Here is a 16,192-nt window from a genome sequence, read left to right as displayed (position 1 = left end):
GGCTAAATGCCACTTTTAAGTGACTATTCAAATGATTGGTTCATTTATAGCCTACAAAGATACCGATTTATGGAACATGGCCATACTGTAAGGTGCTCAGAATCACCACTAGAGGACTCTCACACACTTGCTGATGTCACAGTGTCTCAACTGTGATGTTGCAATACTACCATTGTGCTCATTTCACCATAACAATGCTGACATTCCCGTAAATATTGTGCAGTCCTGGTTTTCTAACATTGTTCTGGATTTGTTCCAGGTTATATTTCATCCTAAAGTGAAGTCAGTTTAAGTTCTTCAATTAACTTTTAATTAATTTAACAGATATAGTGGCCTTGCAATCGCAATCACAGTCATTTCTAATTAGAGCTGAGCAATATGGATAAAATGTCATCACAATATCACAATAACAAAGTTGCAAATCATTTGATTTTAATTATTGTGATAAAAATCAGACCGTTAAATATTTAGTTTTGCTTCTGAGAGAAGTGAAGAAAGCCGTTAAATGAGGTTTCAAACAAATGAACAGACGTAAAATCCTCCACAGCAATTATGTCTTGGGTCTCAAAGTGTGTTGCACAGTGCTTGACATTTATATTGATATATACCGGACCTTTGCTATATTGATTTTGAAGAAAATGATATCGCAGTAAATCATTGAATCATTGCCTGGCCCTAATTTGCATTAAGGTTGTTGCTGATATTCAGTGATGATTGTTTTACAGAGTATATACATTGTGAAGATAAGATCAGACATACGGCTGATTTTCAGCCAATTACATGTGTTTCCCAGTAGAGGGCAGTAGTGGATAGTAAATGGATTATGGTGAGGGCAGCGAAAGTCTCTGCTTGGATTCCTGCTGTATTGAATAAAAAGGTTGACAATGAACTATTGGTTGTCGTCTTTTCAATTCTATTTTTAAAGTGATCATGCCAAGCTTCAACGTAGAACTCAGTTTTGTATGTATGTAGAGCTGCAACTAACGATTATTTTCATAATCGATTAATCGGTCGATTATTTTCTTGATTAATCAATTAATCGTTTGGTCCATAAAATATCAGAAAACCTTGAAAAATGTTGATTGGTGTTCGTCAAACCTGGAAATGATGATGTTCTCAAATGTCTTGTTTTGTCAACCAAAATGATTGACCTTTAATAATTTCTTTATCCAGAACAAAGAAAATATTCAAATTTAAGAAGCTTAAACAATCATAAATCTTGTTTTAATCATGAAAAAAGCTTCAAACCGATTAATTGATTATCAAAATAGTTATCGATTAATTTAGTAATCGATTAATAATAGAGAAAAAAAAGATTCATCGATTAATCGTTTCAGCTCTATATGTATGTATGAATCCACTATTAAATTCTTTACACCTGGTCAAAGATAAGAAACCCCCTCACCAAAAAATTACCATTTTCCCTTGTGCTGTTTGAGTCATCTCCGCATTTGTAACTTAAAAATAATTTTAATAGAAAACATTGATTTTTCATGGGCACAAAACATGGCTGACACATGAGTTCTCTCCCCCCTTTTTAAGTGAAGGAAGGTGGCTTTTTCAGAGTTTATCCTCCCAGAGGAAGGAGTCATTCTGTAGCACTTGGGCTAATTTCTCATTGAACGGCATGTGAAAGTCTTGCAGGATCTCTCTAGTGATGGGCAGCATGGGACCCAGGTCTTTGTCAGCCTGCCTCCTGGTGTTTGACGCTGGACTCCATGTGATTTCTGATTCTTTTTCTTTTGTCACTGGCCCTGTAAAACACAGAAAAAACAACAACACATACTTCACATGCCTGCTTTCTTAGACACTTGAGAGTTTTCCACAGCATAAAGAGTATACAGTAGTAAAGGACTCTTTCAATGTAACTCAGCCGTAATCTGACCTAACTGACAGTGTCTGTGATGATCACGTCTGGGCTTTTGGAAAACTGTACTGTGGAATGACCTAGTATGACATAATTAACAGGGCTTCAAGAGTAAGATTACAGAGCACAACTGGGTTTGACTGTCACACATATATTGGCCTGTTACTATAACGGCAATCTGATGAAAATATTCGACCACTGATCCTGAAAATAGTTATTTTCTAAACAAACACTGTATATAACTTAAGCAAACAAGAAACAGAAGTTCTACAATGCAATGGTACTCAAGAAATAACAAAATACCATTTTTAAATGTTCAAGAATGTAAACAAAAAAATAAATATTACAAAACTTTTCACATCTGTCTGTTAGGGCTGCACGATAAATTGTTAAAAAAAATTGCGATCTCGATTCACAACTACACGTCATCTCATTTCTAAATGACAACGATTTTTCTGCATTTTATTTCAAGAGCTGCAGCGTAAATAAACCATCCTCTATCAGTTTCTCACATCAAATGCAGCGGTGCCAAGTGAGTGCGGCACAGAACATAGGATGAAGTGTGTGTTAAGGATGGCGATGAAAACCCAGGTGTAGTGACGAGAATCACACAACCACCCGAGCCTGTGCCAAAAAAAGGTTCCCATTCGGCTCGCCACTCGCGATCGCAGGCTTTCAGCAGTGCTGTCGCTAAATGCGCCAGACATTTCCTTTGCTAAATGTTGGAGATTAACCTACATTTTCAGGATTGTTAAGTCTTTTTAACTCATCTACAGTTCGGCATTGTTCTTTTGCCTCTTCCAATGACGTCACACATTTTCCCTGGTTATGACGTCATGAGCTAGTGGGAACGCGCCATGTGTCACTTAAGCCACTACAATAATCCTTTTGTTCATGAGTGCAATAAATATTTCCATTTGTGAAAAAAAATGTGCCAGAGGATCGTGATCTCAATTCTAAGCAAAAAAAAAAACATGATTCACATTTGTTTTCCAGAATCGTGCAGCCCTAGTCTGTGTGAAACATTAAAGTTTAATCAGCATATGGTTTACTGCACTAAGTGCTTCATTTATATTGTCTACAGTGATCTTTTTTTTTAAATAGGAGGACAGGAAAGTAACTGGTCACATGTCAGGATGTGTTGGTCACTCACCTAGGTTAAGAAAATCAAAGACTTTGTGCATTGTGTATTTCATATTGGATGAATGGTCTTCCAACCTCAGAACCAGAATCTGCTTCTTGCTGAAGACAGTCAGCCAGTCCATTAAGTACACTATGTACAGGCCAATGGTCAATCTGACCTGAGCACACAAGCAGAAACAATCAGTGGGAGGTAATCAGGCTCTTGTAACTCCCCCATGCATTCAGCTTTGTAATGTTGGTATGAACATGTGCTAATGTCAAACAGAGAATGATGAAGTAGATTCACAACATAAACAATGTACCAGATATAAACCTAACATTTCCCCCACATGGCTTTATCACCTCTACTGTGTCTCATTAATAACAACCGTTGTAAAGCAAAATTGACGAACATTCTCTAGTTCTACTTTGATAGATTAGCGGCTGCATTTTCATCCTTTATAAAAAATGAATACCTACAACTATTTGAAGGCCTGCGTTCAAAGAACATTTGACATTTTCTCGATTTAAACAATGACCTCAGTTCGTGAAAAATAATTGGCCACTGATCTATTTCTAGGACTTTACTATAGCATTTGTTATGTCACTCTTGTTAAAATAGGTTGTTGAATTCTCCTGTGACTGATGACGGCAGAGCAGTTTTTTGGCATAAATGCTTGTTACAGGGAATGGTATTACCTCCATGTCCTTTCCCCTCTTTAGTAAATCTGAAAGGCCCTTCAGAATACAGGATTACAGCTCGAGTAACTCTTGCCTTCTTAATTCAATTTGGTATAACAGCCAATGGATATGTTTTTATTCTCTAATCTGAGCTCTAAACTTTTTTTATCGAGGGCAGCTGGAATGCTTTTCACCCGGTCTAATAACTCTGAGGAGAAATTAGTGGATGGGCAATTAGGCCAGCAGCAGAGAGTAAGCATGCTCCCACAGGGCCATAAAGCTCATCAGTGGCATTTGGAGAGGAGGACTTTTTAATAGAAGGCAGTCTGGAGGGGGAGGCCAAAAGAGGACGGTCCACACTCCCCCTCTCCTCAAGGCACTGTGGGAAACGCTGGCCAAGGGCCCTACACTGGGGCCCTGCACTGGCTGGTTCACTGGTAAACCAGGTTTTTTAAGCACAAAGAGAGGCTATAGATGCTGAACTCCTCAGTGGCTCAATAGTCCTACCAATCCGTTTCATACAATAGGCCCTGCAGGCTGTAAAATGCTTTAATGAGGTGTGAATTTCACTCCATTTGTCTTTATCACTCCTTTTCACTGCCTTTCTATCCACCAGCTAACGGGCCAGTTGCTAAATGCCAAACAAAAAGTAGAAGGGAGGGTACACTCACTGGCATTGCATTTAAGACAGTATAGTTGTACACACACAAGTGCATTGTGTTCTCTGTAAGGCACCGCTCAAATATCTGCAGTGATTCGGCCACCTTCACATGGAAATCCTCTGCAGACTTATTGGCATTACCAAAATAAAGGTAGTCAGAGTATAACCTGCAAGACAACACAAACATGTCAGTAAACAAAGTTGATTGTTAGTTGGACAATTATACATATTTTTGCGTCAACAATATTACACTAATGCATAGAAAACAATATGCAACCGAGACAGTAGGGTTTATAATAGGGCTGAACAATTTGGGGGATTAAAAGGATTGAATTGTGATTTTTCTGATACCTATTGTCATATAAAATTGGTAAAAGTCAAGCTTCAGATCAGTATTTGCTGTGTTACCAAATGTAATGCCATCAAAATACTAACTACAAACTACTGTACTGTACGAATGAAACCCTTTCATTGTCATAAAAAAAAAGCTATTAATTTATGGACAATTTGTATTGGCAGTAAAGTTGACTGACTGCTTATGATTCATGTGTCTAATAAAACAAAGGCCAACCTATTTGCAAGCATTAGCTTATTATTATTATTGGCTTATATGGAAAAAGTAATACAGGAGACACATGAACCATATAATTGCTGCTACAATTCAGTATGACAATATATGGCATCTGTATCTGAGGAGATGCCAAGGTTGTAAACAAGTCATGCATTATAAAAATTAATTTCCTCTCAAAAGCTTTAGGGAATGGTTGAACAGACTGTGATTTGACAGACAAAGGCAATTATAGAGCACATGTTCAGACATTCTCGTAAGTAAAAATCAACATTAACTGCATGAAGTGAAACCCCAGTTAAGACAAAATGCCTCAGGCGCTCTGTGCATCTGATAAAGGTGTCATCATGAAACTTATGTGACAACCAGACTGTGTAAAAGGCAACAGCTCTTTTGTTGCCGATGAACCAGTAAAGTATCTGCAGTATAAACCGTCATAGTAGATCCACAGTGGTGGCAGTATGTGTTAAATCTGTATGTGTGTCATTGTGGGTATTTTAAAGCAGGCACTGAAAGTTTTTGCTCCCACCTTTCCACTGGGTCCCTGAGCATAACGATGAAGCGGGCATCGGGCTGCAGGGCGTGAATGAAGTCCTGGATAAGGAAGGGAGGCTCTGTGGTGTTGTCATAGCAATGATTACCGGCTCTGTTATCCCACATGGTGGATGCACTGGCTTCTCCTGCAAGATACAGCTTGTGAATTAGTAAGCATAGTCATTTATTTAATTTTAACTTACATATATATATATACATTAATGCTTAAGAAATATAATTCAATTTTGGCCATATACATGATTCACTTGTTATTTTGAAATGGCAAAAAAAAAAGTAAAGTGGGAAGAAAATTCATTTATTTAGCCAATTATGCCCCCAACACCTTGAGCAAATGCAAGAAAACAAATAGTTTATAAACGGTGGTGCATGTTCACAGCAAAAGTTAATTGTTAGATCTAATTTACCCCATGTTTCATATTGATCGTCTCTTCAGGCTTTCTTTATTAAAAAGAACTAAAAACAAGGGGGTACTGCAATAAGCCCTAAATGTATGACATTTAGTTTTAAGTGTCCATAATTCTTCTCATTTGAGCGTGTGACTAACACTCAGGCACTAGGACAAAAACAAACTAATTATGTGTCCAGCTGTGCACAAAAATGTGGAATGAATGCAACCTACACAGTGACAATACAAGTGTTCATAGTCGGACGATTTTTTCACGGTTTGACAGCAGAAACTTGATTCAGGCTGAGCTATCGTTATCATCTTAACTGTGAAGTGAACCTGTGTTGTATCTAGTCAGACTATAACACAGGCCTTATCATTTTCTTAGAGAAAGGGATGATAGGCAGGACCCATTTCCTGCGATGACCATGGTAAATGTGAGACCAGGTGACTGCTAGTTCCTTTCTGCCTAATTAATACACACTGTGATCAAGTCTACTGAAAGGTCTCCACTCTATGTCCATTAAAAGAGCTTATTTGGCTCCATGGGGAGAGGCTGTAATAGGGCAAACAAATAGAGGAGCCAGGATGACGATGCCTCTGGTGTTTTACAGCAGTCTGGTCTTGGCTGGTGGTTTCAGAGAGGCAGAAGCCCACGATTCTGGCCACAGGCCTTGCTGGGCTCTCCAAGGGCATGGTGTGAATACTGAGCTGGACTTTGGCACACTCCCCCCCCCCCCCCCCCCCTTACAAGGATTATTTATTTTAAGAGGGAGACAAAACAGGGCGGCATGCTAAGCTGCACTCAATGCACCAACTCAGTCCAGTGTGAAAAGGCTATTGTTGAAATTAAATCAGTTCTTCTTTGCAGCTGAGCAGTCGTTTCAGATCACATTTGGATGAGGGGGGAAAAGACAGAGATGGATGAAAGCAGAGGGACTGGAAGCAGGATATGCAGATAGAGGAAGGAGGTTTGTAAAACTTCTCCAACCCACTGTGGACATTATTGCTGTCCTGGCACACAAAAACAATGATTCTTTTCTATGGCCCTTCAGTGATGTGGATAAGTGAAGCAGAAGGAAGTCCCGTATTATTAAGCTGTTAGATCTCTCTCTAGGGCAGCTCTTTCAAAAAAAAAAAATCACCACCACTCTAGAGCAGAAACTCTGCTTCAGCCTCGCTATCTGATGCTTTACTCGCAGCTTTGTAATATTGGAGCCGAGATTACAAGTGAAGTTCCCGCTAAATGTTGGGTCAGTAGAACCAGACGGTATTGGCTGCAGCCTGATGAGGCCTCAGGGTTCGGTCAGTCCAAGTTCAACACCCTGATCACAGCGCGGTTGCATGACCTGAGTAATTAATATCGTTTGCACTGAATGGGAAATGTGTGTGCAACTAAATCTGCCTAGAGATTTCTAATGACGTGATGGTGGATGGTGTTTTACAAACATCATTTTGTACTAAGCTTTCCACTAACATGTCTGCCACTCCTACATTCTGCTTAGTGAAAAGCTGTGTTTTGATTGAAATGTTGTATAAAAAAAAGAAGAGGCTAATGGACATATTGTATAGGGATGGTCAGTGCATGAAAGTGGGTGATCTGTAGGAAAAACTGTAGCCTTGTTTTTTTTGTTCCAAAGTCCAGGTCCATGATCAGGTTTCTCTTAAAGGGGCTAAACATTAGTTCTATACGCACGTCTTCCTAAGGACATGTGTGGTCGTTACAAAACTGCAGCCTCATCAGTATGCTCATGCCTGCAGGGACTCGTGGCAAATGCAAGAGAGCATTCTGGGCTCTGGCCAAAACAATGACAGAGGAGACTGTGATATTTTATTCATTGACAAGATGCACACTGATGAGCTAACTAAAGCAACACTCTAATCTCGCTTTCGCATCAGCCGCTTTCGTTCTTGGCCCGACGGACTGAGCTTGATAAAACTTTGTTTTGCTTTTCGTGCTTCAAGTCTGACCTTACTCTTGAAGACAACGAGGGAGGTTGTGGAAGGTCTATTTCTTTAAGTCATGTTGTGATCTGTTCATTCATTGGCATCCCTTTAAGCTTATACTGAGACATTCTGTACTAGGATCTGCCATTATGTAATGTTTGAATATATACTGTATATGGCATATTAAAATGACAGATGAAGTCTAAGGCACCAATTTTTCACTATGTTAATTATTTGATTATTTTGTGCTGACGGCTTGTTTCTTTTAAAAATCAAATTATTATCAAATGTCACCATAGAATGTTTACCACTGAGTCTGTAATGACGCCTACCTGTGATGATGTTGGGATGGCTGGGTCTTCCACTGGCATTCGCCATGGGTTTGCCCTGGATTTGGTCAGCAACTTTATCGAACAAGTCCAGGTAGCTCTCCACTGGGTATTGATCACGGAAGCGCTCGTTCGAAAGGGCGATGCCTGGTTGGTGGAAGAACACAGATAATGGACACACTCAGTAGGCTACACTTAAATGTGAATCATTGAATTTTTTTGCTTGGATTGTCATCACATTTTTTTTTATATTTATATTTTATGACACTACAATACGAAGATTACCGGTCGGATGTGCTATTAACGTCTCTTCTGAGTGATCTGATCAAGTCCAGATCACGTCTGAGTGGCCACCGAATCATGGAGACCACATTTGGTGGTGGTTTGAGGACACATGTGGTCACATTCCTGAGCTGTATTTGCAGAATCTTTCCACAGGATATTCAGCGGCTGCTCCCTCAGCTGATATAGTATCACAACATTATGACACCAATTAATGGTCATAATTTAATTTGCAGCCATTGCCACAATATTGTAAACTGTGGCGCATGCACAGGGCACCCAGGCCGGCGTCAGCCTGACTCTTGTTTGAGCGAAGGTTTACATGTGGAAATAGATCGACTCCCAATGACATTTTAGGTATTTTAGACATAGTAATACTATAATTAGTTATTTTTTAATGTCACGCATGCCTACATGCCTACCCTCTCTCCTTAATATGCACGGGCTTGCAACTCCGGTCAGGGGTTTCTGCATCGTCCTTATGACCTAATAAAATCCAAGTTCAGTTCAGCAGGGCAACACTGGCTCTGTTCAGTTTCCAGTGTTTCCAATTAAGGGACAATGTCAAGTTAATTCTTTAAATGTAAGAATACAAAATGTGTTTCCCATCTAAGCTGATGTGGTTGACAGTATAATTACAATTTACTTGGCAGTTGTGGAGATTCAGTGTAGGAGGACTTTGGAGGATCTATGCAGCGTAAGGATAATGAGGAGACTCGGGCATCTGTAACATTCAGTGATGCTTTGATGGTGTTGCAATAGTAAACCCTTCTCTGTTGAGCAGGAAAATATGATTTTAAAAGCTCTGGTGAAATCCCCAAACAGCCAGCCAGCAGCATCGTCCCTTTGATATGAATGAAGTGTCACACAGTTTTGAAATGTCTCTTGATGGGTAGGTTATAACATCTGCTTGAGATTCAAACTCTTCTCTAAGAAAGTTGGAGCGTGGATAGCATCAAATTACCTTTTCACAACATCGTCGGGGTGGAAACTCCAGGGGAATGAAATCAACAAGTACAAAACAAGACTGTTGGAATTTAGAGTGTTCTCAAAGGATGTCTTAAGAAAAAAAGTGCTGATTACCACCAGTGTACAGCCCTGAGGGGAACGCAAGAAAGTGACGGCAAAGCTGAAAGCATGGGGAATTGCAGCGAGCAATAACTGAGAGGGACCCATGTCCATGAGATGCATGCATTTGCAGCTATGCGACGTCACACGACTGCAGAATATTCTAAGTGCGAGTGCTGCGACAGACAAATTAAAACCAAAAACAAATCCTCCACACCCCACAGCGCTACGATGTGCAAAAAGAATTATCAACGCAAACCAAACACTGCACGTTAAAATGAGCTTTGCATGCAGACTGTCCACCAATTAGGTGTACGAGTTCCAGTGGGATCAGTTAGTCAGCAGCTGGATGAACTTCAAAGCTATAACTTTGGTTGCAACCAGCAAAATAAAATGTACGTGTGAGTCGCTGCTGTGTAGAAGAACAGCACTCGTCCATAGTGAGACATCAGCATGGAAACCGAGTCTCCATTCTACACAAATGTGATGCTTTGGAAAATTATGATTTTATCTGCACACTTTATGAAAACATCTTACAGATCACTACAGTCATTATCTAATCTGCTTTTTGATTCCAGACGCTTGGCTGACTTTAAACAGAAACGTCAGGGCGAGGCAGATTGGTGCTCTTTACTTTAACTGCCACTCTTTAAGTTTTTTTTTTTACCATAACCTCTTCACAAATTCAGACACACAATAATGACACACGCACACACACACACACACTGTCTCACGCTTTTTATCCCCGCCTCTTCAGCTGCTGAACATTCTCGATTATTCATGAGCCTCAGTGGCTGTTTCAGTAACAGTATTTCAGTTTTAGGGATGGTTTCCTATTTATGAAAATGTCATTCAGCGACTATTGATTTAAATAATCTTTGAGATATTAATAGACTCGAATTGCGTTGTTGTTTTTTTCCGACGGCAAAGTGACGACAAGGGAGCACTGCAGCTCAATCATTTGCAAGTTAAGTAAGGCTCATGCGTGTATAGTACGCCTTTTGAGTTCATTCTGGGCAAATTCAGGCTCGCTTCCAGATTTCACATGGTTTTCAATCCCATCTGGGGTGATGTGGTCGTTCTTTTAACACCACAGATACACATGGTGAACGGAATTGCACAATGGCATCCAGACTTTTTACTGACAGAACCATCATATTACCAGATGTCAGGCAGTTCTACTTCTCAAGGGTTTATTCCTTTGTGTGGGGAAATTGCATAGTGCCACCTGTTCAAAGAATCACAGCAAAAGCCAACAGGTACACGGCAGCATTGTAAAAGTACATTGTAATTTAGTTTTTTTTGTTTTTTTAAGAAAATCTACACTGAGATGAAGTGGTTGTTGATAATGCTAATGTCAAAAGTGGCAAATTTGGGGTGGAGAAATGGAAATATACTGTAGCTCTAAGAATTTATGAAATATGCAACATAAAATGATTTTCCTGTCTTGACCAAATCTCAGTTCCTTTTATTTTTTAAATGTTTGCAAAGAGTGAAAAAGAAAGCTGTATAAAGTGCAACATTAATGTAATAGTAAGCAAGTGAAGGAAACGGCACACCCACACATGTGGGTTACAAGCGTGTGAAGAGGCTGTTTCACATGTTCTTTGTGTGTGAAGTGATGATAACCACAGAGATAAATCTATGTCAGAACATTAGAGCGATAAATGTTGGGTAACAACTCTCGCGTAGAAACACTGCTTGTAAGCTTCAGCTCAAGGTGGCTCCTGAATATTAATTTCTCCATTAATTGCGTTGGGAGATTAAATATCAGTGTGACTTTATCTGTCCCACATATCCAGCTGTAGTGTGGTTACAGCTTCTTGTCCTTTTATGTCGAAAATCTTGTTAGTCAGTACCTTCAGGACCTTTCACCCAATTTAACACTACAATTGATACAAATGATAAAAGGGTAAAAAATCCAGGAGATTTAATTATGCTTGGAAAAGAGACAGGCCGGCTTTTGAGGACGACACCCTCTCCGATGTTAGTCGCTTAGTGCTTATCCTGAAGCTCACTGAGGTATGGCTCTGCCAAAATGACATACTGTGGAAGGTCACATCTCACACTTTCAATACCCTTGGGCTCTCATTATTGTATACCAGCCTAGAGGTCTTTTACCACAGCAAATTATAGTCGTCTCTACTCACCAAACCTCTTGCGGGTCCACCAGTGCGGCTCTTTAACTGTGGTAAAAATATCCGGGTGCAGACTCAGTCTGGTGTACAGGTCTGTTGTGCCACACTTTGGTTGGCCAATGATATAGAAGTAAGGAAGGCACCGCATGCGGTAGAGTTTCCCATTGCGGTGCAACAAGTGCTCTCTGAAAGTGATTCTCAATTGCAGAAACACGGCCCGGAAGCGCCTCGTGTAGCGTCCGTAAAAGTTAGCCCTGTATGGGTCCAAAGTGATATTCTCCGTGTATTCCTCATACCAACAGGGGTTCTTGACACCAGGAAGGAATTTGTGGGGGATGACGGAAAACATCTGTGTGGGCAAACAAAGACAGCTGCGTCAAACCAAAAACCATAAAACTAACAAATTAAATTAAAATCCAAGGTGACGTCTTGTCATTGCAATGATACTTTACAGCGAGAGGTTTTGCAGGTGCAGTGAACCATTGATGTGAGTTTGAAGTTCATGTCAAGTTTGTACAAGGGCGCAAACGTCTCTACAGGAGTAGACTAAATTGGTTAATAAGTGCACATGCTCAAAATTAGAGGTCAACCGATGGTGATGAAAAAAGTCTGTCAATGCCAAGAAAACAAAACCCGCATTCATAAAAATATTAAAACGATAACTGAATGTTTTAAAATTGTTTTTCCAAACTTCTCCAGTGATCTAAGGACTTAATTTGCTGTGCTTCAATTACAACAAGATGACACAGTCTTTTACACGTTTTATGAATTACCTTAGCGTCAAACCCAAAGTTAAATATTTCTGAGGCATATTACTGTTTTTTTTTTAATGCTAAAAGACCACAAAGTACCATATGACTATGACTTGCTATCTCCCTGTACGACACAGCTAAAGACGAACGGTGTTAAATCCACACACAGATATGGAATCGATCGTCCTATGGTCACACTCTTCTGTTCATTAGCTGGTTCAATAAGAAATTGGTCTCTGGCACAAGCCATTCACACTTGGGTTAACAGTTAATTGAAACAGACTTTGATGTGGGGCAGTCACTGAGAGAAACCCACACGGTGTGTGTGTGTGTGTGTGTGTCTGTCTTTGAAGACTGCGCAATGACTTTAACCGTAAAGAAAATAGAGGCATCTATGAAATGGTCTGGTGAAATGGTCTGGTGGTTTTCAGAGCAGCTTTATCATTTTATAAATTAAATTAGAAGCTGCAGCCTGTGGGCCGTATTGAACCATATGTAGACGGTGTGTATAGACGGGAATACAGATTTGAATCCCCTGTTCACTGCACATTCATTTACAGCATTCGACATGTCTGTGATTGTCAGTTAAGAGAGAGCTATTGTCATGCTGCTGTATGATGTTAAGAAATGGAGATTAAGTTCACTTAAACACTGAAGTAGTCATGACTTAATTCATCTGATAAGACATTACATTTTTGCCATATTGTAGAGCTGAAATGATTAATGGATTACTAAATTAATTATTTATTTTGATAATCGATTAATCGGTTTGAAGCTTTTTTCATGATTAAAACAAGATTTCCGATTGAAATTGTCTTAATTTCTTTGCTCTGGATAACAACAAAATCATTAAAAGTGAATGATTTTGGTTTGTGGACAAAACAAGACATTTTCGAACATCATCATTTCCAGGTTTGACGATCACCGATCAACATTTTTTCATGTTTTGTGATATTTTATGGACCAAAGATTAATCGAGAAAATAATCGTTAGCTGCAGCTCTAGAATATTGGCATCAGCAAGATGTCCTTAAGTACATTAAATGAGAATTAAGATGCATATACAGCGTTTCTTGGCTACTCACATGTGGCTCACTGTTAACCAGTGCCTTAACATCTGGGATCTGTCGACTCCTGTGAAAGTCCAACTTGGATGTGATGGACTTGACCACTAGCTTGAGGTGTGCGTGGTCCTTGACTGAGGAGAGGTTAAAGGCAAAAGGGCCGGGGCTGACCAGGCTGCTGTAGTGGTAAGGTGACGGGGTGAGGAAGAGTCCCTTCTTGTCTCCTGTCAGAAGGTATGAAGTCATGATGAGGAATGTGACGACAAGTCCGACGATGAAGCTGTAGAGCCGGATCTTGCTGAAGTAGCTTTGGGTCGTCCAGCTCCTCAGCAGTTCCCGTTTCACCTCCATGACCGCAAACGGGTTCATGGGCACGTCCTCCACCTGCAGGAGCAGGGGCCGCTTGCGGTAGTCGTCCACTGCCGAGCCCAGCAGGCTGTATTTGTAGTCCATCTGTGTCATTGTGGCAGCAGTCTGTCAGCCCCAAGTGTCACAGCTCAGAGGGACACGTTATGGAGCAGGGGACAGCCACGGTGATGCCACATGATGGGTTGTCACACATTCCTGGTAAGAAAGACAAACCACCTTTCAAAAAAAAAAAAAAAACACTCACAATTCTCAGATTTTACGCAATGCTGTGACACAGAATAAGACTGCTTCATAGTCACATCCTGTTCAGATGCTGACTTGCATTTAGCATTTGTGTCATTTGGGAAGTAGTTTGTCACCAAGGCCGGAGCTGTTCTTTTCATTTTGAGTGTAAATCCTCCACCTACAGAGCATGTCTCCACATTGTCTCTAATGACATAGTAATGCTCCTTTATCGAACTGTTCAACCATTATACGGCTCTGTTTATGCAGTTGTTGCAATGTAACCTTAGGCTGAACAAATATAAATTGAGAGCAAGAGAAAAACAGTGGCCGCTCTGAATATAGATGAGCTGGATGAAGTAACGTCTTGTCCTGGAAATGACGACGTGCTTTGATACGTCACTATTTCCACAGTCTCTGCTGATTCAGTTTTTAATGTGACAAAAAAAGAATCATATTATGCAGCAAGGTTAAATTAAAATCACCGACTTTGTCACTTGTTCTTTTTAATGACACAGGACGGCAACACCCTCCCCAACCTCACAGTCCATCTTCCATCCTCCCTGCTCGCCAGAGTCACAATATGGAGGGAGTGATAAGGATGAGGGATGCATTCAGCCTAGTAACTACGAGGCTGCATGTCAGACTCTCCTGGGGAGAGACACAAACATGAGAGATACCTGGTTCAGACCGAAGAAGGGATTATATTATCAGAAAATGGTATTTCTCACTCTGAAGTCGCACAATGCCTGCAGATAAAAGAGAGGCCAGTGTCTAAAGGGTGAAGAATTGGGGACCTTAAATGATAATGCTCCAGCAGCGGTGACGTCTGGGTTTATCTTTGAGGTGGGCGACTCTTTGTGTTTGGAGCTCTGCCAAGTAGCACGGTGACAGTGAATTCTATACAATGTCATGAAACAAGTCAACACAGCTAAGGGGCTTTCATATGTAAAACTGGTTAAAGCGCAGATGCGAAAATGAAATGTAATAACCTGGCTTAAATTAGATCAATAACATCATTATTTATTTAAAAGAACACGGTCCAGACCTGTGCTATAGGAAAAGTGACCTGAAATGACTTCAGATGGCCTTTATGCTCCACCTCAGACAACTGATTTTGTCTGTGTATTGGCAGAGCTGATAAGAGTCAGCTGAAGAGCTGCTCAGCTCGAGCAGTGTCATTTTCTTCCAGCTGGGCCGTCAGCATCACACCACAGCTACAGCCCCATTAAGCCCAGCCACTGATTTGTTCTAAAACACCAATTTTGAATCCTCAAGATGCTTGTCTGGCTGCAACTTCAGACCGAGAAAATGAGAGCGCTAAAGAGAAAATAAAGGATTCATGACGAAAGCCGAGGCCCCAGTCAGATATTATGTTTTCACTTTTAGCCAGTAAGGCAAGGCGAGTGCATTTGTATAGCACTATTTATACACAGGGCAACTCAAAGTGCTTTACACTGGCACATAAATACATTAAGAAATGCATAGAATAAAAGCAAGACATTAAAATGACACTGCTTTTAACAGTAGTCTCAGCAGATCTGACGTCCTTCTCCATCACAGAGCCACTGCACTGTCTAATCAAAGGACTAAAACTGACATTTTCAGGGTCGTACTTTGGTAACAAGCCCAGTGTTTGCTCTCATCTGCAGTCGTCATGCCATTAGCACTTATCGACTGTCTGCGTCCTTGACCAAGGCTGTCATTGGGGTGCTTGCCTGTGCTCAAGGCTATTTAAGATAGAGGGAAGGAAGAAGAGGGCATGCGATTTAGAGATGGAAGGATGGAGAACTGGTTTCAAAAAAAGAGACTAGCCGAGATTGAGATGAGCGGAACTGGTTTGTGTCATTGACGAGGAACGTCACAAGGGACCTGGCAACTAAATCAATCGGCTAACCATAGCAGTGGGTGACTGGCAGCTTGACAGTCCTACTGTGTTCATAAAGCAAATACGTTGCTCCTGTCCATCAAACATGATGAAATGGCATGACTGGAGGAGAAATATGGCTGCGGGGCATTGGACAAAGAGGACACAGGATTGCGTCATCCACCTTTTTAGCTGATAAACCTTCAAAGCTGTAACGGTGAATAGAAAGTGTGGATTTAACATTTCTCCTCACTGTAGCTGGATATTGCTCACATGTATTTCCCTGGCTCGAACATGCCAGGTTTGGCTAATGTAA

General features: G+C 40.6%; 1 protein-coding gene across 2 annotated transcripts in view; it reads right to left on the bottom strand.

Annotated features, from left to right (window-relative positions):
* Nucleotides 1–415: 415 nt before the first annotated feature.
* Nucleotides 416–16,192, bottom strand: part of chst15 (carbohydrate (N-acetylgalactosamine 4-sulfate 6-O) sulfotransferase 15) — a 34,035-nt gene continuing 18,258 nt past the window's right edge. Inside the window, exons 2-8 of one of the 2 annotated variants that reach the window (XM_058621804.1) lie at nucleotides 13,440–14,003; nucleotides 11,616–11,952; nucleotides 8,119–8,262; nucleotides 5,429–5,579; nucleotides 4,342–4,498; nucleotides 3,021–3,168; nucleotides 416–1,754 (exon numbers count right to left, since the gene is read on the bottom strand). In XM_058621804.1, coding sequence (XP_058477787.1) covers nucleotides 1,561–1,754; nucleotides 3,021–3,168; nucleotides 4,342–4,498; nucleotides 5,429–5,579; nucleotides 8,119–8,262; nucleotides 11,616–11,952; nucleotides 13,440–13,880 — 1,572 coding nt within the window. In that variant the 5' untranslated portion in view covers nucleotides 13,881–14,003 and the 3' untranslated portion in view covers nucleotides 416–1,560. The remainder of the gene's footprint in view (nucleotides 1,755–3,020; nucleotides 3,169–4,341; nucleotides 4,499–5,428; nucleotides 5,580–8,118; nucleotides 8,263–11,615; nucleotides 11,953–13,439; nucleotides 14,004–16,192) is intronic. The other variant, XM_058621803.1, reaches the window with a different exon arrangement.

This window comes from Solea solea, chromosome 21 (assembly GCF_958295425.1).
Source record: "Solea solea chromosome 21, fSolSol10.1, whole genome shotgun sequence".
Lineage (NCBI taxonomy): Eukaryota > Metazoa > Chordata > Actinopteri > Pleuronectiformes > Soleidae > Solea > Solea solea.
The sequence above is the reverse complement of the archived record's forward strand: the minus strand, read 5'-3'. Positions and strand labels throughout refer to the sequence as shown.